The following is a 22038-nucleotide window of genomic DNA, read 5'->3' on the forward strand; positions in this document are numbered from 1 at the left end:
TATCTTGTTAACTATTGCTGACACCTCAAAATGGTACAGGACTTTTTGATTCAGTATAGGCTGTTCTACCCACGTATGACAAAAAATGCGGTAGTCGCCAAACACCCTGTATAATCTTTGTTTTGAAAAAATATTAACCTGTGCAGGGTCGCATGCAGTATCAACTCTTTCCAAAGAAATAGAATCCCATTTAGCTTTAGTGATACTAAATTTCCGATTTTGTTCAACATCCAATGTGTGATATGCTCCCATCTACAATTAAATATAATTATAAATAATTATCTGCTGATTTAGTATTTAAAGCGACAATCAATGTTAAATATGCATACAAATAGGTATATAGAAGAATAAAACACAAGATCCCATCATTGAAACAATTACTTTACTGAATAATCCAAAATGCATTTAGGAGAAACAATTCTTCTAATACAATGCTAATACAATGTGAATACTTTAATAATGCAAATAATAATATGAATATTTTCATTCAAAGTTAAAAAATTAAAACAATTTACAAGCTCAAACAATTGAAAAGCAAATACAAAAATAACAAAATTAAGCTGAGTGAAATTGCTAATAAAATATTTATGGCTGTGTGTTTGAATACAAATACAAAATAGATTACAAAAACATACAAACATCACATTTTGATCTGCAGAAATCATCTTTAGTAAAAGAAAATTTTATTTCTTATAAAGATTAGCAGAATGTTTATGTACATGCAACTTTATTATTAACTTAATTTCGACCTTACACCAAAGATGACAATTTAATGTCATATAACTTACTTTAACATATTTATTTTCTTCCACGTTTCTACCTTTAAGTCGTAAAACACATGCTTGAGTATCAAAATCAATATTTTCTACACATATCGTTAAAGTAGTTCTGACTCTATAACTGTTAGAGCTACCAGTTGCTGATTCCATTTGCACTTTTCTAAAAAAAAGTGAAAAATAAAATTGACACAATGGTATTGATTAAAATTAAATGAAATATTATTTAAAAAATATAAAACTTGAATATACCTGATAGTAGAACAGCTTACAAAGTCTCCTTCGCTAATGAGATTATAGGCATGCCATATATCCTCTGTATTTTCGGGGACAAGAGACACACGCCTAAAGATTACATTAAATTTTGTATTTAATCTTAAGATTATATTGGTATATCATAAAGATTATACTATATACAAAATATATATTTACCCTTCTCCAAATTTATCTACATTCCTTGATACTAGCTTCATTTTCAAGTTATTTTTATCTTAAATATAAAAAAACATTTTGCATATGAAACATTTTGCATTATAAAACATCATAACTTTATGAATTAAATTTAATATAAATGTACATTTCCATAAAAAATTTATATTACACAAAAAAAATATATGACAAGAAATTTAACATAACTCTGAAGTTTATTATTAAGGAACAATATGATTATATATTGTAAAAGTAAAGCAAATTCGTATAGGTTAAATCATAATATCTCACTTAAAAACTCAAGAAGTCAACATAAAATCAAGAGTTTACCTTTATATTTATTGCACGATTATATCTTTAGGAACATTATTGAATTCATGTTTTCTTTATTCGAAGCGTACAACGAATTATGCCATATGTCAAACATGATATCTCACGCTTTTCGATCGGCGATTTATTCGCAACAATCGTAACCTTCCGAACCTTCGTAACGTAATTGGTAGATAATATCAAATTTACCTTCTACAGATGGCGCTATTCGTATACTTATATTTCATTTCAATATATATTTATTTTCTTGTTTTTTATTTGTATATACAGAGTGTTCTTTGGTATGTATATACATACAATTTACATAATATAAAGATATTTGTGTAACAGATAATTTTTCTTTTATACATCTATACAGTAAACTTAATGTATTACCCACAGCACAAAATATTTAGAAAAATTTCCAAAACATTTTATTGAAAGATTTGAAATATTGTAAAAATTTTTCATGAAATATATTTGAAATACGAGTGTATCTAGGAAATTTGTTTTAGAAATATCCTTGCTCTTACACAATATTTGTACAATATGTCTAAATTATTTTTGTTAAATATGACAATGCTATATTAAAAAAAATGATTTATATAAATATTTCACGCTGTGTGAGTAAGTATTTTAAACTTTCATAATAGAAACTAGTAAAAAATTAATTTTTCAACTTAAAAAAAAAAAAGAAAATGGATCACATAGTTGGTTAAATTGATTCAACGTGAATAAATTAAAGATTAATTTCACATTACATAATATTAAAATAAATTTAAATCCGCATAACAAATCAAACTAATCGACTCAACGGTTGGTGTCGTTCGTACACAGTAATAAGTCCTTCCGACGAGATTTTTGATCACTTTACAATTTTCATTTTCTTGGAATTGATTAACGTTTTAATGTTGGATTTTTCCATTTGTTATCTCGAAAAATACTAGCTAATAACTAAAAAGTGACTCACTGTGTCTGATACCGACTGGCCAATATATCAGGAACCGGTTTTTTAATTATTCATGATAATGTTTGCGATATGGTGCTTTGTAGTCATGGTGACCGTTCTTATTTTCGGAATAATTAATTATATTCTTAAAGTCTTTTGATAAATTAGTTACTACATTCTCTAATTTGACATTTTTAATATTTCCCTTCTTTTATATTTTCCTTTTCTTTCTTTTTATTTAATTCTGGCATTTAAATTCTCGATGTAGGGGAGCTCACCATGACAGGATAACTTTTAGTTTATATATGTTAGTTTGTGTTTGCTCTGAGGAAGGCTAAAAAATAAGCCGAAACATGTAAGCACGTTTGTTGAATAAAGAAGTTTCAAGCTTCATAGGTGTATTATTTGCGCGACGTCTTCTGCGCCTGACTCCTAACGCCCGTATTCTTTTCAATTCTTTGAAAATAAATTTATCTAAATTTATTTAGTTTTTCAGCACATTAACATCTTTTTAATACGATGCCTAATTGAGCATCAAATTATTAAAAATTGCTCGTCGATTTAATTTAATTTGTGATATTATTATTGTGATATTATATAGTTTAATTGCGTTTATAAGTCCAAAAAAACTGGTGCGCAGTTCGAATGACTACAAATATGGTATATATGCATGACTTATATAGTGTTATATAGTTTAAAGCATTAAAGATCCAGCTTTGACTGGTATAGGCATTTAATTTCTAGTTTGTATTGGTTGTGTTCTCACATGTACGGTCTAAAATAAAATTTTAATTATTATTAATATTAAAATAATTAAACTTTACATATTGATTTAAACATTTTAGATAATTTCTCTTTTTGTACACTATCCTTCTCTTTAATAGCTACTGCAAATGCCTGTAACTCCTTTTCGACAGTATTGTGTAGAGAAGAATCAATTTCAGCAGCTTTCCTTAAATCTCTAATAGCATTTTTTTCATCCCATGCACCAATGTATGCTTTACCTCTTCGATAAAGGGCCTTTATATTATCTGCAAATAAAAAGCAAACTAAATAGTATTTTAGCGATATTACTTTTAGGTAACCTAATGTTCTCTTGTATCTATTATACATACCTGGCTCTGTTTTCAGAATTGTTGTACAATGTTCAATAACGGAATAATACTCTTTATTTAACAGTTTACATTGTGCATAATTTAAAAGCAATGGTGTCTTCATTTGATTCAAAGTTAACCATTCTTTATCATTTGGTTTTTCACTAAAATCAAAATCATTTTATTTATATATATTATATAATGTAACCATGTTGTTTGTCTTATAGACTAATCTCTTTCAATTGCAATATATCTCTTGATAGGCAGAACTTACGCTAGCATGAGTTGTTCCAATATTCCAATAGCCTTTGCATATATTTCAGATGCATTGTCATATTTTTTTTCTCTGAATAAAGCATTTCCCTTTTCTTTCAGATGCGGAATACTTTCCAGTTTCTCATTCTCTGTCATTTGCCATGACTCTTTCTCATACTCATTTGGCAATACCACTTTAATAAGTTCTGTAAAATACAAGAGTTATTTTTATCAGTCCTGCTGTTTCACAAGGTTTGTTTAAAACTATTTTTTATATTGTAAAAGAAGAAAAATAAGTACAGAAAATCATGAAAAATATAAAAACTTTTACATTAAATTTTAATAAAATATAGGATGTTTTATATTTTTACCTAATGTAAATTCCAGATCCTGAGGACATTTTATAAGTTCATCCAAATCAGCGTAACCAATGCCTTCATTTTGAAGAGTAACGCCACAACAATGGTGATTACGTTTCTGTGACTGAGGCTTGCCAGCCTCTCTTAATGTCTTAGAGACAAAAGGATATGTAGTCACTAGCTAAAACAGGATTCATCATAAAAGTATATTATACATGTTTAACACAAAATTGTAACAATAAGTATTGCAAACATACACTTTTATGCACTTTGAAACAGGCAACTTCGTTTAATGCCATTTTTTGTATAATTGCTTCCCATACTTCTAATTTAAATTTTTTCCCTAATATAAGTTCCATTGGATTTCCCATTGTCTTACTGTCATCTATCACTGTTTTGTCAAAATCACATTTTGTAGTTCTAAAGTGAAATATAACCTGAAATAAAACCAAATATAAATAATTATTCATAACAAAGTTTATAAATTAAAATCTTGTATAATTTAAAAAAACAACAGATATATATACCTTTGTTCCTGATATAAAATTAATGATTTCTGATCCAGCATGAAGAACAGTTTTCACAATATACTCATCATTCATGATAATCTATATATTTAGATTTTAAATAATGAATAATATTTAAGAAATGAAATATTTTATTCTTAGAGCAGATATTTTCTGATGTCTGATTATTAAGTAACAAAACGTTATAACTATGCTCGCATACTGTATGTCATCACAGCAATTTTAATAGTACATTATGTGAAAAAACAGATTCATAACCTCAATAATTTATTTAAAGAACAATGTAACAATTCTTCAATCTTGTCTATAAAGTAAATAATGATATATTTTTAAAAATGATTTACAATATTATTTTGTCATTATGTTATAATTACAATTATCAAGAAATACGATTGTGCAAAACTTAAGCCTGCGGCACACGATGCTTGTTTTTCTGCTGGATTGCTAGCTGGATTAGAATCTTACCACCGTATTGGCTGTGATACTGGCACTGACAGCATCGCAGCCAATACGGTGGCAAGATTCTAATCCAGCAGGAAATCAAGCATCGCGTTTCACTGGCTTTACGTACAAACTGTGACCCCTTTTACACCGAGCACTTAACGTACCTAGCGAACAATTATTGAGAATAATTGATAAAATCGAAATTTATTCCTTTCCTTTGCAATCCACCTTTCACATTTGGGCGAAATATTTTTGAATGCATTCGATTACGTACTTAGGCGTGCGGAATTTTTTGCCTTTCACTCTATAATTAAATACTCGTTCTGAATTCCTGTGAACTTTTTCATAAACCGCACTGAATTGATAACAGAATTACATCATGACTTATATGTTCGTTTCTACTAATGTAGTTTAATTTTAATCTTGATTCAATTTGCTTATCCCTTTTTAGTCCTAAAAATTAGAAAAAGATAAAGAACAAGTTCAACCGAGATCAAAATTAATCTACATTGGTATAAACGGGCATTATATTTTTATTTTTCACGTTTCTGCAAAGAATTAAAACAGTTACAAGAATATTAAGGTATTCCATTCCCAAGGATGCACAGTCGCTTGAACATGGGTGCTTTCCATTTAATGACACAAATCGACATAAGCGTTGTTTTATCTTTGTGACATTCAGAGAGTGACAAAGATAGAACGACACTTATTGTGTCGACTTGTGTCATCAAATGGAAAGCACATTATATCCCAGAGCTCTGATTGGACGGCTCGTTATTCCCTGTTGCCTGTGCCTATTGTCTGTGTCTATTGTGTTTCCAGCTTAATTGATTACGATTCATCCATTCTGGCTTAAGGCTTAAAAATCTGTTTATGTAGATCCAGGCTTATTATGCCGTTATGCGCAATAGAACACCTTAATGCCCATGTCATACTTAATATGTATTGGAGTGGACGAATTGGAGATTAGAATTGAATCAATTTAATCAGATAATTTTAATTTCAATCCGTTTTCTTCTAATTGGCCGAATTCTAATCTTCAATTCGCAACTATATAAGGCTGGAATCAGACTTGTTTAACGTAGGCAAACAACAAGGATATAATGTTTCACTACTGTTTGATTGTGTTTCCTTGCTGGAAAGCACTAAAAGTAATATGCTTAGCAATGCATACTTAGCAAACAACATAGCCAGCGATAAAACAGACACGTTGCTATCTGGGATATTTGATTTATTTTCATTTCTTATTTCCACAATTTCATAGTTGATTTCAACGATTTCAGGAATTTATTTTCTCAACAGGGATACAATAAGCTAATTGTTCTTTTTAGCTGAACCTTTGCATCAGTTCATCTTTCTTCCTTTTCTCTTTAGGAGGAAAGAAGAAGAAGAAAGAGATGAACTGGTTCAAAAGTTCAGCCAAAAAGAACAAACCTATTATTATTTAACGTTTTCGGCCGCGATCCGATTCACGCTCACACGCTTTAAAATCATTTCATCCTTGTTGTTTGTCAAGTATTAAACGAAGACAAACGATGCTCATGAGTGTTGTCAGCATGAATCGGACCACGGCCTTCATATACATTATACGTCATAATTAATTAAAATAAAATATAAAAACGATTTATCGTTTAAATGATTTTAAATGTAAAAATAGTCTGCTTGGTGAGGAAAGAGTGAGGAGAGGTGTGCCGTTATATAACGGACCATGACTAGCTTATTTTGTAGCATATGATATAAGATCATGTTTAAACATATAGATGATGTGAGACTTTGTTTGCGTTACAGCCCTTCTACAATAAGCCACAAGTCAGAACGTCAGAAGTTTTAACCAGTCTTAACCACGTCATTCAAGTTGGCCATTGGCCAACTTCACCGATTATGACTTAAGATCGCTTAGAACTTCTGACTTGCGGTCTATTGTAGAAGGCCTATTATAAGTAAGTACACAGCTGATATCGCATTTCTTTACGATTATTTATACGTGATTGTTCTCCCTCTTTTTCCTTCACCGTTTTGCTTTTTTTTTTGCATGCTTGTCAATGCCTGTCTTTTGAAATGCGGAAATAAATCGATTTAAAAGTATGTGCCCGAGCATGTGTATACACATAAAGGGCTGACCAATCGGAATCGCGCGTCTAACTCTGACATCACAGTCGTGTCCTGCTAGTCATGTTCTAACATTAGATTGGTTTGTTTCGCGGGGCGTACCTATCTAACGTCACGCACAGCTACGCGAGTTACGTTCAGTTGTATATGGTTATATATTCATTGATATTCGTACAGTGGTATGGGCTTGATCGCGTGAGTTCCACCATTTCTTCTCAGTACAACAATTATTGAGCAAATACCGACGATTATATATTCGATAAAAATCAACGCGAATAATTTTTCTTTTTTTTTTTTTTATTGAATTCTTGAATAAGTGCTCGTCATCGTAGTGATATTTAGGAAGGGATGATTACGAAATCGTCGCTCTCGATTCTCGAAAGAGAAATAGGTGACGACACTGACGACAAGAACAACGTTCTCTGACGTTCTCTCTCTTTCTCTCTCTCTCTCTCTCCGTCTCGAAGACGGATTCACAGCAATTACAGGTTCTATACTTTCAAATATACATAAAATATATGAGTTTTCTAACATTCGACGATGGATATCTCGTACCATATGCTCGCTGAAAAGTCCATCTTTCCCAAAATTTATGCTCGTGAGATTGCTCTTTCATTCGGATGATCGACGATTTCCCTTTGCAGCTTTACTGACGAAACACTTGGGATCCGTGGGTCTTTCCAGAGTCTCAAGCAAACATCAGCTGTTGACATGGCTGCCAAGGAGAAAAAAAACTTGGGCGAAAGTGCTACGAACGGATACAAGAAAGAAGGTTAATTTTTTAATGCTACCATCCACGTACTTAAAAGTATTTTATTGCAATAATTGGATATTACTTTATGTAGATGTCAAGGAAATAGAAATACCAATGCCATGGGGATATGTTAGAGGTTAGTATATAGTCTGATGTCTTCCCTAATTTGTATCCTACATTGTAAATTATATCATAAAATTATATCAAAATAATTTTACTCTTTATATTAAGACTATGTTTCAATATTCATTATAAATGCTGAAACTGTAGCATATATATATTACAGATAATACAGATTTTTGGTATAAAATATAACAATAAATATCAACAAACTTTGTCAGATGTCATATGTATGATTGTCAAACACACACATATATATATATATATATATATATACATACACATAATCGCCTAAAGATATAAATACATACTTAGATTAAACGGCAATTAAAGACATATTGCTCTCAACAAATGACACATTAAACTCAACGTATTGATAAATTTAGGAAAATGGTGGGGACCGACAGATAAGCAGCCTATAGTGGCAATACACGGCTGGCAGGACAATTCAGGAACTTTTGACAAGTTGGCACAATTATTATCAAACGTAGCTATACTGAGTATAGATCTGCCTGGTCACGGCATTTCTTCTCATCTACCACTCGGACAGTTCTACTATATATTTTGGGATGGGGTTCTTACGCTACGTAGAATTGTTAAATATTACAAGTGGAACAAGGTTAGCCAGCGAGTCAATGTTATACAACGATTTAAAAATTTTTTTTTACAAATTATAAATATAACAGTAACATGGAATAAACAAGAGCATGGGTTTTATGTGCTTTATTTTGCAGAAGTTAAATGCAATTACAGCATAACTTCAGGAGTATGTGATCTGTTTATATTATGTATAATTACCAATTACTTAATTTGCGTATTTTTAATTTAGAATATTTGCATATTTTGCAATAGTATTTATATGTTACATTCAACATGGAGGTATAACGTTATTACTTTCATTATTTAATACTCACATTGCTTGCACCTGGTCATATCATAATTAATAAAAAAAATATTTAAAAAGGCTGACTGTTATGTATGCATAATATATAAAATAAATATTAAAACTCTTAATAATAGCACGTTAAAAAACACTATACATTATTCAAAATTATCGTTGTATAACTGCATATTACATCGTATCCTCAAGTAATAGACAAAAAAGCTTTTTAACTCAGCTGTAACTTTGTTGCATTTAAAAAAATATACAAGGTTTTTCTCTTCTCATTTAACAAATTGCTATAAGTTTTTAATAGCAAGATCTGTGTTCTATTGAAATGTCATAATTTGGAGAAAATGAAATAAAATAAAAAAATAATTGTAAAACTCTTACCTGCAGGCAAATGGTGGGGCCCTAGTGAGCTCCAACCAATACTGGCACTACACGGTCGCCAGGATAATTCAGGCACTTTTGATACATTAATGCCATTGCTGTCAAATGATGTTTCTGTTCTTTGCTTGGATATGCCTGGGCACGGTTTATCTTCACATTACCCAAAGAGTCAATTCTATTATGTGTATTGGGATGGTGTCATATTCCTTCGTAGAATTATTAAATATTTCAAATGGAACAAGGTTAGCGAGTGGATAAAATGGATTTACAATTGAGATCAATATGAATATTTTTTCCAGTATGATGCTTATATATTCTCACACATATCTAACAGTCATCCTTGCTTGCACTAAATTGCACTTATATTTATATTTCACTCAAACGTACTGCATGATGAAGTTTTTTTTTATACATGTGAAAATTATGTTAATGTGAATATTTTAACATACATCACTAGCGTTATTTTATGTTAAATATTTATGTATATAGAATATGACTAACTCTAATACATAAGAGATATATATAATATTGTGTAATATTTAATATATGCTATACTGCTATATATCTACTAAATTAATATAAGTTTGTTATAACTTTGATTGTATTATGGAAATAGGTCAAACTTCTTGGGCACTCATTGGGTGGTGCCATATCATTTCTGTATGCAGCATCATATCCAGATGAAGTCGATTTTCTTATAAGTTTGGACATTGCTAGCCCGAGTGTAAGGGATATCAAGAAAACAGCTGCAACCACCGGAGAATATATTGACAGATTTTTAAAATATGAATTATTAACATTGGACAATGTACCATCTCATGAATATGACGAAATGCTTAACATAGTAGAAAAAGCATATGATGGTTCTATAACAAGGGAAGGAGCAGAAATATTAATGAAACGTGGTATGCAGCCAGCGTATAAAAGAAACCAATATTATTTTTCTCGTGATCCAAGATTGAAGGTAAAAGAATTTAATTGTGCAATATATTTTATCTGACAAGAGCTAATATTGTAGGTTTTTACGATTCAAAGAAGTGTGGTAATGTTATTTAAAATTATTTGTTTTTTTTTTTAGGTTTCCCTTTTAGGCCTATTATCTCTAGATTTAATACTTGAATACGCAACTCAGATAAAATGTGCTTATCTCAACATTCGTGCTATTCCTGGAATGAAATTTGAAAATCCTGAAAATTATCAGAAAATATTGGACATCATAAAAGTAGGAGCTAAGAAATTTGAGTATCATGAGGTGACAGGCACGCATCATGTACATTTGAATGAACCTGAAAAAATTGCACCTATAATCAAGAATTTTTTACAAATTTAATAGTAATATTATTTAGTTCTATACATATTAATGAATTTAGTTACTTAAAATAATTTTGTGACAAATGAGAACATAAAATTTTTTATCTGAAATGTATAGATTAACAGAAAATTGTATTTATGTTTGACACGTGAGACACATATATGCTTGCAGTTGCATATATATATATATATATATATATATACATGTAATTTTATTAAATTTTAAACAGCTATGTAATTAAAAAATAAATTATATATAAAAGTACTGTGATAAGCAACGATCAAGAGATATGTATAGATTATTTTATAAAATATATTATAAAATATGATTACTGTATTAAATTAAAACGAAATGTCAAATTACAATTTCTGTCAAACTTTAGTATCGTTAGTATCGTTTTTATGTGGGAGTTAATAAATTATTTAAAGTTGGTCTCTAATCTTTTGATATACATATAGTAGTTCATACACATATACAGAGTGGTCTATTTTAATCAATCACCTAAAATGTCTCAAAATCCTTAAGTTTAAAACAAAAATGTTTCGGATAAAAGTTGCTCAATTATTAAGGGGAAGATGATAATAACTTTGAGATGTCAGGTCAAGGATTATCTAAAATTTTTTTAATTGAAACTTATTTTGTATTTTATATTCGTCTTCTTACGTTAGGCCTCTGGCTTGTGTTACACCTCTCATATGCTTGTGGTGCGCACGCTGATTATTCAATTGCCATGAGCATATGGGACTTAACAGTTTTAATGTCGGTTCCGAATTTTTTTAGAGCAATTTTTTTTGTTCCTGTGGGCAAGGATGAGAGAGGAGACATGAGCATAAATATTTTGATTCCTATTGGAATCGAATTCGGGACCTCTGGCATGATCGATCAGTACGCTGTCTGCCACGCTCGCATTCATTTTATATTTATGTAGCTTCAAAACCTACCTTTTCAAATACTACAATGAAGTATTTTTTTCATTAAGTATTTTACAAGTTATGGAGCTTGAAAGTTAACAGGTTAAGGCTTAGTCAACCCGCTATCTTAAAGCAATTAAGTTTGAGATGAAGAAAAAATGAACTTGAAAATATGTCAACTAAGATCATCTTCTCTTTATTTCAAACTTAATTGCTTTAAGATAATGAATTGACTAAGCGTTGATCTGCTAACTTTCAAGCCCCATAACTTATAAATTACTTAATGAAAAAAATACTTTATTATAATATTTTGAAGCTATATAAATATGAAATAAAAATTTAAAAAATGGAAGTCTCAATTAAAAAAAAATAGATAACCTTGATTTATTCTCAAATACATTCTTCTCAAGATCAGCCAAGATCACCATCTTTTTCTCTCTAGTAACTGTGTAACTTTTGTTTAAAACCTTTTTGTCTTAAACTTAAAGGTTTTGAGATATTCTAGTATTCTGTAAATCGATTTAACTATCAATGCATTAGAATAAAATCACTTTACGCTAGTCACAATTATCCATTCTCTTTCTCTCTCTCTCTCTCTCTCATTTAATATTAATTATTTAAAAAAACAAATTAATATCTGCTCTAAATTTTAATGGAAATATTGTATTTTAATATTTAATTTTCGTTAAATTATTAAAATATATAAGAAAAACAATTTTATTATAGTATAACTAAATGTGTGATATAAGTTAGGCAGGTGTTACTTTTTTCAAGTTTTTGTTTTACTTGTGATGTAACACAAAACTTGTATTTTTTTTTATTTATTGCTACAAAGAAGAAAATCAACTAAAAAATTGATTCTTTTCTCGAAATTTCTTGACTACATGTATCAAGGACAGCAAACATTACGCGTCTTATCATCCAATGAACACTAACGGTGACAATAATACATTAATATCAGACAATTAAGTAATTAAATACAACGAAGTTGCATCGGTTTGAACTCGTACATACAATTGGACAAACAAACATAAGAAAATGCGATATTCTATATCAATCCCATAAAACATCTTTCAATAGCTTAAAGGCGTGATCCATGACGCACGTTCTAGATAAATAAATTCATAAAATGAGCCATACATTTTTGTGGCATCGTAAAGTCGCAGAAATAATGTACAATGGTTTAAAAAAATCCAAGTAGGACGTGAATTGACAACTGCAGATGTTCCTGATATTTCAAATATAATAGGTGCATTCACTATATTCACAATCGAGAACAGAGCGAGTGGCATTAATTTCAACCTATACTCAATATTCTCTTCAATCAAACGTATATATGTGTGTATATATATATATTTGTATGTATATATATATATATATATATAATTTGATTTTATCTTGATTTCGAAAAAATCAATTTAAATTAATTAAAACGTTAATTTATGGATACATCCCTGGAGAATATTACAAACTACATATCAAGATAATAAGGCTATTGACACAGCTGTTGCGGACATCATAATAGTTAAAGTAAGAAGTCACAGCATTATTCCATTTACTCGGCTGCTACAACCATATGCCACGTAGAAATATAAAATTAAACTCCAAAAATCCATCACGTTTCGTGATGCCCTCCAGTCTTTTTAAATTTTCTGCGACGTGTAGACCGTTTACACATTACTCGCAATTAACGTGTTTTCCGAAGGTACGAAAGGTAAGTGAAGTTACGAGCAAGGACGCGTGACTTGTACGATAATTTATATAAATTGCGCATTTCCGAAGTTTGAAATGCCATTTCGTGTACGACGATAAAACCGTAAATCTAATCTGCTGGCAAATTCAACGTCGAAAAGTCACGCCTGTGAAATAAATAGTCAACGCGAAACGTTGGGATTCGCATTTGCGAGTTGGGTGTAAAAGTAACAGTTTAAAATAAACGCGAGTTCTTCCAACAAATTATTGACCAGAACTTCTTATCGGGAAATTTCTGGGTACGTGGCCGTCCTATCGTGTATGCACGTTGTGCACGCCGGTAATTATCAGCGATAATACCGCCGTACATAGAAAATAAATATGAATATGGCATGCCTGAGCGCGCAGGTGGACATCGTTCGTCACTTGTCCACGCACCCTCCTTATACATTCTTTCACAATTCAACAAGCTCCTGAATAATGCTGGATAAGAAGATCTATTGAGCAGTTGGCCTATCATACGGTAAGCTCGAATAATCGCCACGCGATTGTCTTCAAAAAGTAACGCGTTTGCCTTTATAATTAAGTCTTTCGAGACCTTTGAACAGATAGATTAGAATGCAAATTAGCTTCGTTAGATTTCAGTCTGCGGCTCATATTTCGTCGGAAAGTAAAGAGTCAACCGTGAGTATATTTGTTTGCAATATATTACACGCTGACGCTGTTCGAGTTACAATGTAATATGTTACCTTGTGTAATGATTATTTTATGAGCGACGGTAATATAGATTCAAGTACGATATGTAAGATATATAACTGTCTGTTAGATAATCTGCTTTATTTTACTTTACAAAAATAGTAGCTATTGTTGCAATAATAACTCGAATCTGATTGTGAAACAACTATAGAAAAGTGCGCAAAAAAATATTGTGTTTACTCCCACATTTTACGGATCAGTTCTCACGTCGCTCGACACACGAAGAAGCAGCCACGTCATAAAATAGACCACGCAGTAATCAACCCGATCCATCGATCCCAACGATCAACAAACTTTTCACTTCAAAGTTTGTTCGTTCGGCTCGAGTTATCAGGTTGAAATGATCACTGACAAGTACCTAATTGATTACGTGGAAATGAGCTTGTTACGATTCCGCATCTTGGATATTTTTGCGAAGATGACTTCGATAGGCCAACGAAATCTGCTGCAATTCTGCATCTGTAGGCGTGTAAGAAGCGTAAGTTCTCAAACGTGCTCTAGACATCTCCAAATCCTGTCATAATAATATAATATGTAAGTTTCCAATTTTATTTAAAATCTATTAAGATATGTAATCTTTACGTGTACGCACGCACACACGCACGCACACACTATATATATATCACGCAATACATATGTACAATAAATATCTCACCATATTTTGCAATATCAATTCTTTAAATCAAAAAATTTTTATGATAATCTACAGTAAAAAATATTAAACCCAATTCATTTTAGACAATTTATAATTCATGTCAAATTTTTCAAAATAGAATGTATATATAATTTTAAACAATGTTATGTATTATGTATTTTAATATACATATGTATGTGTATATTCTGACTGTTTTGTGTATATATATGTAACATATAAAATTATAACTAGAATTCTATTCTGAATATATAGACTAAAATGACTTTATGACAAACTTCCTTCCAATTATAAAAAATTGTAACAAAACGATAGATAACACATTGAGTAACATGTGATCTTATCAGTAAAATTACTTCAAAGTAAGCAGCTTGTCTAGCATAGAGAGTTTGCACGTTCCATATTCAATATAAGTACACTGAATTTTTTTCATATCATTTAATCCAAAAAATATGCTATAGCAAACCTTTAGCAGAGCCTGATTACGAATATGAGATTTTTCCAAATTTAAAGGCAGATTTGTTGGCGATGAGTCAGAAATTTTGAAAATATTCCTGTTGCGAATCTCGCGACGTAATTTATTGCTGTAAAATAAAATGAAAAATAATAATTTTTTTTGTTGATCAGGAAAATGTTATACACATGCATGTATCATTAGCAAATAATATTAGCGAATAATAAATTTCATTGTAAATGTACCGCTCTTCTATTTCTCGTTCAAATTGCTGTTCTTTTAGCAGGTATTCATCAAAAACACTTCCAATATCAATATTGCTGCTCCTTGCCATTTCACAAAATCGTTGCGGTCCACTATATGCGAGTACAATTGTCGATAACAATTAATGTTTTTAGAATTGATTTTATATTATTTTGAGGAACAGAAAAAAGAAGAAAAATGTATGTTTATTAATACTAGAGTATAGGGGTGCGTTCCGATATTCACTGGTTTCCACGGTAACGCGTAACTGGCGTAACGCAATGTTCTTCGATACATTTAAAAACGATCGATGTCTGTGTATAAACTATTGTTAACTATGGCGCATAGTAATGTGATTGCTATCATTTAATGAGTGTCTGTAAAAAATTTACAAATTTATATACTCGTAATAATCTCGGAATGTTTAATTTTAGAATATATAATAATAAAATACTTTAAATAAATTATATCCAAGAAAAATTTATATTTATGACTCTAATAAATATGATACACATACATATTAGTCTATGCAAAATTTGTTATGTTATAATACATTTTATTTAAGGGAAGATACTTTTTTTTTCTTAAAAACAAGAAATCCCAATGTCGAATTTATTTATTCTCCTAAAGACTGTGATTTCGGCTGTAAAAAACACACACACACATATATACATATATATATTACAAAATAGCATTATTAAAGCATTTTATTGATAATTTTTTTCTTACCAGTATATATATATGACTCGGCAAAGAACGTTCAATCATCTCTGATAATCGCCCTTTACCTAACTTGTGTTCCTCATCTGTATATTACAATTTTGATATGTCAACTAAATATAAATATTATAAAATCTTTAAATTTTGTTCTATGTAGTAGATATTATTACCTGCAGGTACAGTTAGCGATAATGTTGGAAGAGCCACAAAACCAGCGACTAGCGGTCGTAAAACCCAATCAACTCTTCGAATATTTTTAGGCAATATGTAAATATCAATCTGAAAAGATATTAATAAGATCACTGTGTACATCGTGTGGAATGTAAGCATGAAACGTACTTGTTTTTGACCAGCAAACATGAATGCATCACTGCCTTCCATAGCTAAGCGTAAAGTGACAAGGTAATTAGAATGATTTTTTATGAAATATGATATACAAAACGGCGTGCGAACCCATCCGTGGGCTGGCATTTTGGCCTCTAATCCGATTACCGCATCTTCGACCCATAAAGGAGCTAAAGTTACGCTACTACTAGTTTCCAACGCAGTTTCGTCATTTGCTCTATGAAAATAACGAAGATTACAGACCACATTATGCCATAATCTCTACCAATCTTTACCTTTTCCACTTGATAGTGTATACTCCAATACTAATTGGCAACTCGCCACCTATCTTTGGAATCAAGCAATAGGCATCAGTCCCTGTCTCACCATCACAGAGTTTAACACCCGCTAAAATGGACTCTTGATTGTCAAGATTGCTCTCTTTTTGAATGGAATCTGCCTAATTTTGAGCTTAAGATTATTACAAAATTCTAATTTCCCTAACATAAACTTATACAGATAATTAAATTAGATTTTGAATTGTCCGAAAAATCCATGCGCGAATTTCTCAGGTGATGTTTAAAATTCAAGACTTTTACGAGAAAGAAGCCATGAAATTACCCGGAAGATAGAAAAATATTGTGAAACAAAATGATATAGTATAAATTATTTTTAACTAACAAAAGTTTTAGTTCAAATAATTTTAATTTAAATTTTAGTTTTGCTTAAAGATTGCCATATGGATTTTCTAGACAATCCAATATAGATACTCTGTGGAGACTTACCAATTCTATAGATGTACTTAGAATGTTTATAGGCCATGGAGAAACACAGGTAATGTGAGGCATAATGATAAAGGGTTCGTTAACAAAACCTTTTGTTAATGGTTCGAACAGTGTAGTATAAAATTGTGTTGCAACTTCAAATGGTTTCTTAACCGCCAATGAATATGTTAATTCTTTATTTCCCCTAATTTGTTCGGGTTTAGTATAGTCTGCCTGTTACATATAATAATAATAAATGACAATATTATACAATCGTTTGATATATTAATTTATTGAGATAATTATATATAAATACCTTTATTACGATATTTCTATCGCCTACTTTATGTGCTCTAATATGCACAATATGTTTAGCTGAAGTGCCTTTTACCATATCACCAACAACAATAGATACTTTTGACTCTTTACTAAGCATATTAATACTTAATTCAGCTGAAATACATTGTAGAGCAGCTTAGTTGATAAAAAAAAAGAATATAGTGTATAAGATTAGAAAAAAGAGATCATTTATAAAAAAATAAAAGAAAATAAAATAATGAAAACGTGAAAACATACTTGATTGCTCATTGCTACCATCTGATAAAAGTATTATATATAAACAGACTGCATTAACATTCTCATTAGCTGATAAGGATATCGTGATGGGTAGCCACTCGCCTAAAAGCGCAGGATTATTGGATTTTGCATCTAAACTTAAACTTGATTCTTCCTGTTTAATCTCTGCGTGAATTAATGGTCTTATTGCTTCAAACTTTCCTCCACTGTTGCAAATAAAAATTATGTTAGTGTTTTTGTCAAATGACTAATAAATACTAAAAACGGAACTTTAAAACTTTATAAATATACCGAAGTTGTTGTATTTCAGGATACAAACGATCCAACAAATTCGTTTCTCTACCCATAGCTGAGAATCTTAACATAATACAACAATGCTCGCTATCACCCATTTGTAAAGAAACTGTGCTAATACGAATTTCTACACCATCATTTTGACGAGGAGCTTTAAAGTTGAAGTAAAGTTTTTTCGTTTCTTTTGCTTGAAAAATAAGATCTGATTGTTGAATCTCATCAATTGGTATCTCAGCATTGTAACCTGGTCCACTAACTGTTATCGATGCATTAGAAAACTCAATGGTACCAAAGTAAGAATTTCTGCAGTTAGAAATAAAATTATATTTAATAATTTTTTAATGTATATATAATATAGATATATATATATATATATATATAACAAAAAGATAAATTTAAATACCTTACAATAACTTCCACTGTTATCATTGTATTCACTGCATATGTTTGCTGCAAAAATCGTGCTTTGAGATCAATAAATGATGTCATATTATTATCATCAATTGTAAAAATACTTGGCTCCGAACGATTTAGTTCCAACATCCACTTCTCCATGGCAAGATGCTTAATATCGTCTGGCAAATCTGGTTCTGGATTCGGTGGTTTTTTCTAGTACCAAATGTCAAGCCGTTTTTTTTGTTAATTTTTGTATCAAATAAATAATAAACTTTTATTTACTTATACAATAATCATTATATAGTATAGCGAAACAAATAAACGCCTTATCGAACTAACCTGTAGTATATTTATAATATTGTTATAAATAACAGCTTGCCGTTCCTCTGAGAATGTAGTTGAAGGCCCTAAAGCTTCGAAAGCCAAAGTGAGATAGTCTTGAATACTGGTCGATAAATATGCAGCTCGCAGTGCATTCTTTAAGATATCAGTGAGTAAAACTGGCCATCGTTCTCCATGATATTCCCACAACATGTGCATCAATAATCTGATCAATTAAATTTTACAATTTCTATTAACACATAAAGTTAGTCTAAAGAAAATAAGGAAAGAATCAATGACTTTGCCGTTGAAGGACAAAGGTTTTTTTACTGAAGGCTTTTATCATAAGCAGAGAGAAAAAATTAATTAACTTACGTAAGAACTTTGCCATAATCCCGAGCATTAAAGTATTCTTCTGCCATTTGTACGACTGTAAAAAAAAAGAAAAGAAAATTTTATTTTGTATATACTATATTATAAATACGTTACACCACATACACACACAAAAGTAATTTTTATCTCTATATTTCCAAAGGCAAATTATCTACCTAGTAATCGCCGCATTCTTGGACAACGATATATCTTGAATTGTGATATCGCGTTTCCTAGTAAACCAATAATTATCATCTGAAAAGGAATGCAAATATTTTACAATAATTTATTTATCATATATTGATTTAAAAGTACACAGATATATACGTAATTATCCTACAGAATGATTAACAGTAGTTTTTTCCCTGTATTGTAAAGCTTGTGTGCCGATAGCTTCTCGAGCTGTGTCTGCTGGTTCTGCACTCAATTTCCCAGGTCTCCATGGTCGTTGACCATAAAATTCGAGTTTCTCTTCACCCAGTAATGGATCTGGATCTGGATAGCTGCTTATATGCTAACAAAGTATTGAAACTCGAGTAATATAATCAGAAAACATAATGTATTTGTTAGAAAATTAAGTTTTTCGTATATACCTGGCAGAGTTCTTTGCACGCAGATTGTCGTAAGCTTGCGTGATTAGCAGCTAATTGGAAATAATACCCTGGATGTTGCGTTTGAACAGCAGGTAATCCTTGACGAATAGCCTCATCAAATAATTCTGCAAATGTAGAAAACTGACTACTCATCCAAGCATGGTGTTCAAACATTAGTTCCTTTGGACCAGTTTTTAGTTTAAATCTAATAATAAAAATTAATCAATCATTACTGTTGAAGTTTAAAATTTGTGTAAATCATTGCAGTAAATGTTTATACCTTTCTGTGTGAAGTCTAAATTGAGAAATGGCATCTTTAGGAAGATTTAAACTGAACATTATTCTGCACAACTTATAATTGATAAAACCAGCAACAGTTTTTATCTCTACTGCGTTTGCATCTGTCATTCTTGTTTCTAGGAGATTGTGATAAGCTTGCATATAATGCCTGCAACATTCATATGTACACACACACAAACATATATATATATATATATATATATATATTCTAATACTGCTATATTCATATTTTTAATCTTACTTTTGAGCAAGATGCAGCTCCTGCTTGAGTTCATTCAAGAATGCCATTTTAAATTGATGTCGAACAAATAAATATTGATGAACATTCTTAGTGAGCTGATCACGATGACTTTTAACATTTCGATATTCGTGATGATAAAGATTTTGTGCCAAATCATAGAATGCCGTCTCTAGCCTACAGTAAACAAAACTATTATTTCCTTCAAAAATAGAAAAATGAAGAAATAAAAAATTACACAATTAAAAACCTAGATATATATCCTAATAAGTGATCAGCATGTGGCAAAATATATAAAAGCTTTGCTGTTAAATCACAAGCTCCACACAATGCTGTTGCACGCTCAGTTGCAACTACATCTTCAGCACCAGGAAGCGGTTGAACAGCATGTTGTATCAATACTACAGCTATTTTCGTACTTCTTCCATCAAGGGCAGCTCTAACAAAGATATTGTATCACTTAGTTTAATGCATCAATAATATAATAATGTTAAATATTCTAAACAGATTATAAAATATTACCTTAAAGATTGTACTCTAGAAGCACATTCCATCTTTTTTTCATTCCATAAAGGATCATTCCAGTCTAAGTCATAGAATGTAACAACTACCGAAGGAATTTCATTGAGATATTTGTTCATCCAGTTTCGTTTTAAAATTCCTTTAGGTATGTACCATTCATACGAGCTACGCTAAAACGTATAAAGACAATATATAGCAATAGCAGATAAATAGCATCAATTGGATACTTTCTTCACAAGTGTGTCCCAGCAAAATTACATCTTTGTGTGATTATATATCATCAAATATTATACCTTTGGTTTAACAGTAGGAAATTCATGTGTCAAACTAAGGAGCTTAAATTGAACGGCTGCACAATCTGGTCTACGATTATTACTGAATGCATCCCAGATAGAGCGATGTACTGGATTTGCAATATCTAATCCAGTCAAACCTATCAAAGCTAAAGGTTTAGCTACCAATTCTGCTGGCAACTCGAACATCATAAAACTAGAAAAATTTTTTTACTGGAAATATAAGTAAAAATCAATAACTTTATAAGTTTCAAGCGCGTTAATATTTAGAAATTTTCCCTTTCAAAAAATCCTTCAATATTATTTATAGAACTTTTAATAATATTTCTTATCCAAGTGTAATATCTGAATATACTTACGAACAAATTATTTGAAATAACACGTTACTAGGATGCAAATTGTATTGCGATTAGACACTGTAATTAATATATGTGATCATTTTGCACTTTGACAGTTCAGATGTAGGTTATAAATTATCATCAGCAAAGGCTTACATGTTAGGTTAGAATTCGTGTGAAAACACGTACTACCACTACGCGTAGTCTCAGTATATAGTATATACTCGCGGTGGAGCATGTTTCTTCTGCACTTATATACGTTGTATGTATATGTACTGTCCACACTTAAAATAAGACAGATATAAGAAAAAAAATAACAAATGAGAAGCAAAAAAGTTCAGTTACAAAAAGAAATCTATCGAATAACGGAATACAGATGAAGGAAAGATCGAATCGATATCGGTTTTTAAATTTAAAATTCAATTAAATCGATGTATGTATATATTAGGTGTTAAACTTAATTCCTGCCGTTTTTCGTCTCCAAAATTGATTTGTTTCGGAGGGAAATACCTTAATTAAAGTATTATTAATTAGTAATAAAGTAGAAAATGGAGGAAATTACTTTGATT

General features: G+C 30.5%; 5 protein-coding genes across 7 annotated transcripts in view; 1 reads left to right on the plus strand and 4 right to left on the minus strand.

The window, feature by feature from the left end:
- Positions 1-1692, minus strand: part of pelo (pelota mRNA surveillance and ribosome rescue factor) — a 3369-nt gene extending 1677 nt beyond the window's left edge. Inside the window, exons 1-5 of the mRNA XM_018517209.1 lie at positions 1536-1692; positions 1209-1266; positions 1029-1121; positions 789-939; positions 139-252 (exon numbers count right to left, since the gene is read on the minus strand). Of these exons, the coding sequence (XP_018372711.1) occupies positions 139-252; positions 789-939; positions 1029-1121; positions 1209-1249 (399 nt within the window). The 5' untranslated portion in view covers positions 1250-1266; positions 1536-1692. The remainder of the gene's footprint in view (positions 1-138; positions 253-788; positions 940-1028; positions 1122-1208; positions 1267-1535) is intronic.
- Positions 1-10756, plus strand: part of LOC108767361 (probable serine hydrolase) — a 21571-nt gene extending 10815 nt beyond the window's left edge. Inside the window, exons 1-6 of one of the 3 annotated variants that reach the window (XM_018517210.1) lie at positions 7310-7446; positions 7896-8023; positions 8097-8141; positions 8512-8744; positions 10015-10362; positions 10477-10756. In XM_018517210.1, the coding sequence (XP_018372712.1) occupies positions 7433-7446; positions 7896-8023; positions 8097-8141; positions 8512-8744; positions 10015-10362; positions 10477-10728 (1020 nt within the window). In that variant the 5' untranslated portion in view covers positions 7310-7432 and the 3' untranslated portion in view covers positions 10729-10756. Of the gene's footprint in view, positions 1-7309; positions 7447-7480; positions 7740-7895; positions 8024-8096; positions 8142-8511; positions 8745-10014; positions 10363-10476 lie in introns of those variants that run through there. The other 2 variants (XM_018517211.1, XM_018517212.1) reach the window with 2 other exon arrangements.
- Positions 3286-5090, minus strand: LOC108767212 (AH receptor-interacting protein; the record flags this gene model as incomplete). Its single annotated transcript, XM_018516950.1, has 7 exons — positions 5073-5090; positions 4699-4779; positions 4429-4608; positions 4184-4352; positions 3832-4018; positions 3579-3721; positions 3286-3494 (listed from the first exon to the last, which is right to left on the minus strand). Coding segments are annotated over exons 2-7 (963 nt in total), but the record flags the coding sequence as incomplete, so codon positions are not given.
- Positions 10757-13135: 2379 nt separating the features above from the next.
- On the minus strand, positions 13136-15845 carry LOC108767271 (uncharacterized). The gene is made up of 3 exons (XM_018517025.1): positions 15421-15845; positions 15188-15305; positions 13136-14583 (listed from the first exon to the last, which is right to left on the minus strand). Exons 1-3 carry the CDS (start codon positions 15507-15509, stop codon positions 14455-14457), a joined length of 336 nt encoding a protein of 111 aa, XP_018372527.1. The 5' UTR covers positions 15510-15845; the 3' UTR covers positions 13136-14454.
- A 161-nt stretch (positions 15846-16006) lies between these two features.
- On the minus strand, positions 16007-21323 carry gry (trafficking protein particle complex subunit 11 gry). Its single transcript, XM_018516977.1, has 20 exons — positions 21132-21323; positions 20839-21008; positions 20567-20755; positions 20320-20493; positions 20059-20226; positions 19779-19983; positions 19526-19699; positions 19362-19440; positions 19189-19243; positions 18832-19039; positions 18500-18705; positions 18094-18399; positions 17803-18008; positions 17543-17679; positions 17248-17460; positions 16759-16922; positions 16478-16700; positions 16309-16417; positions 16148-16224; positions 16007-16061 (listed from the first exon to the last, which is right to left on the minus strand). Exons 1-20 carry the CDS (start codon positions 21321-21323, stop codon positions 16035-16037), a joined length of 3282 nt encoding a protein of 1093 aa, XP_018372479.1. The 3' UTR covers positions 16007-16034.
- Positions 21324-22038: the final 715 nt, after the last annotated feature.

This window comes from Trachymyrmex cornetzi, unplaced genomic scaffold, assembly GCF_001594075.2.
Source record: "Trachymyrmex cornetzi isolate Tcor2-1 unplaced genomic scaffold, Tcor1.1 scaffold67, whole genome shotgun sequence".
Taxonomy (NCBI): domain Eukaryota; kingdom Metazoa; phylum Arthropoda; class Insecta; order Hymenoptera; family Formicidae; genus Trachymyrmex; species Trachymyrmex cornetzi.

Coding starts and splice junctions, on each gene's coding strand:
- LOC108767271 (XM_018517025.1), bottom strand. CDS start 15,509: ATGGCAAGGAGCAGCAATATTGATATTGGAAGTGTTTTTGATGAATAC. Junction 15,306..15,420: donor GAACGAGAAATAGAAGAGCG/GTACATTTACAA, acceptor TTTATTTTACAG/CAATAAATTACGTCGCGAGA. Junction 14,584..15,187: donor GTAATCAGGCTCTGCTAAAG/GTTTGCTATAGC, acceptor TTATTATGACAG/GATTTGGAGATGTCTAGAGC.
- gry (XM_018516977.1), bottom strand. CDS start 21,323: ATGATGTTCGAGTTGCCAGCAGAATTGGTAGCTAAACCTTTAGCTTTG. Junction 19,040..19,188: donor GATTATGGCAAAGTTCTTAC/GTAAGTTAATTA, acceptor TTAATTGATCAG/ATTATTGATGCACATGTTGT. Junction 16,418..16,477: donor TGTTTGCTGGTCAAAAACAA/GTACGTTTCATG, acceptor ATATCTTTTCAG/ATTGATATTTACATATTGCC.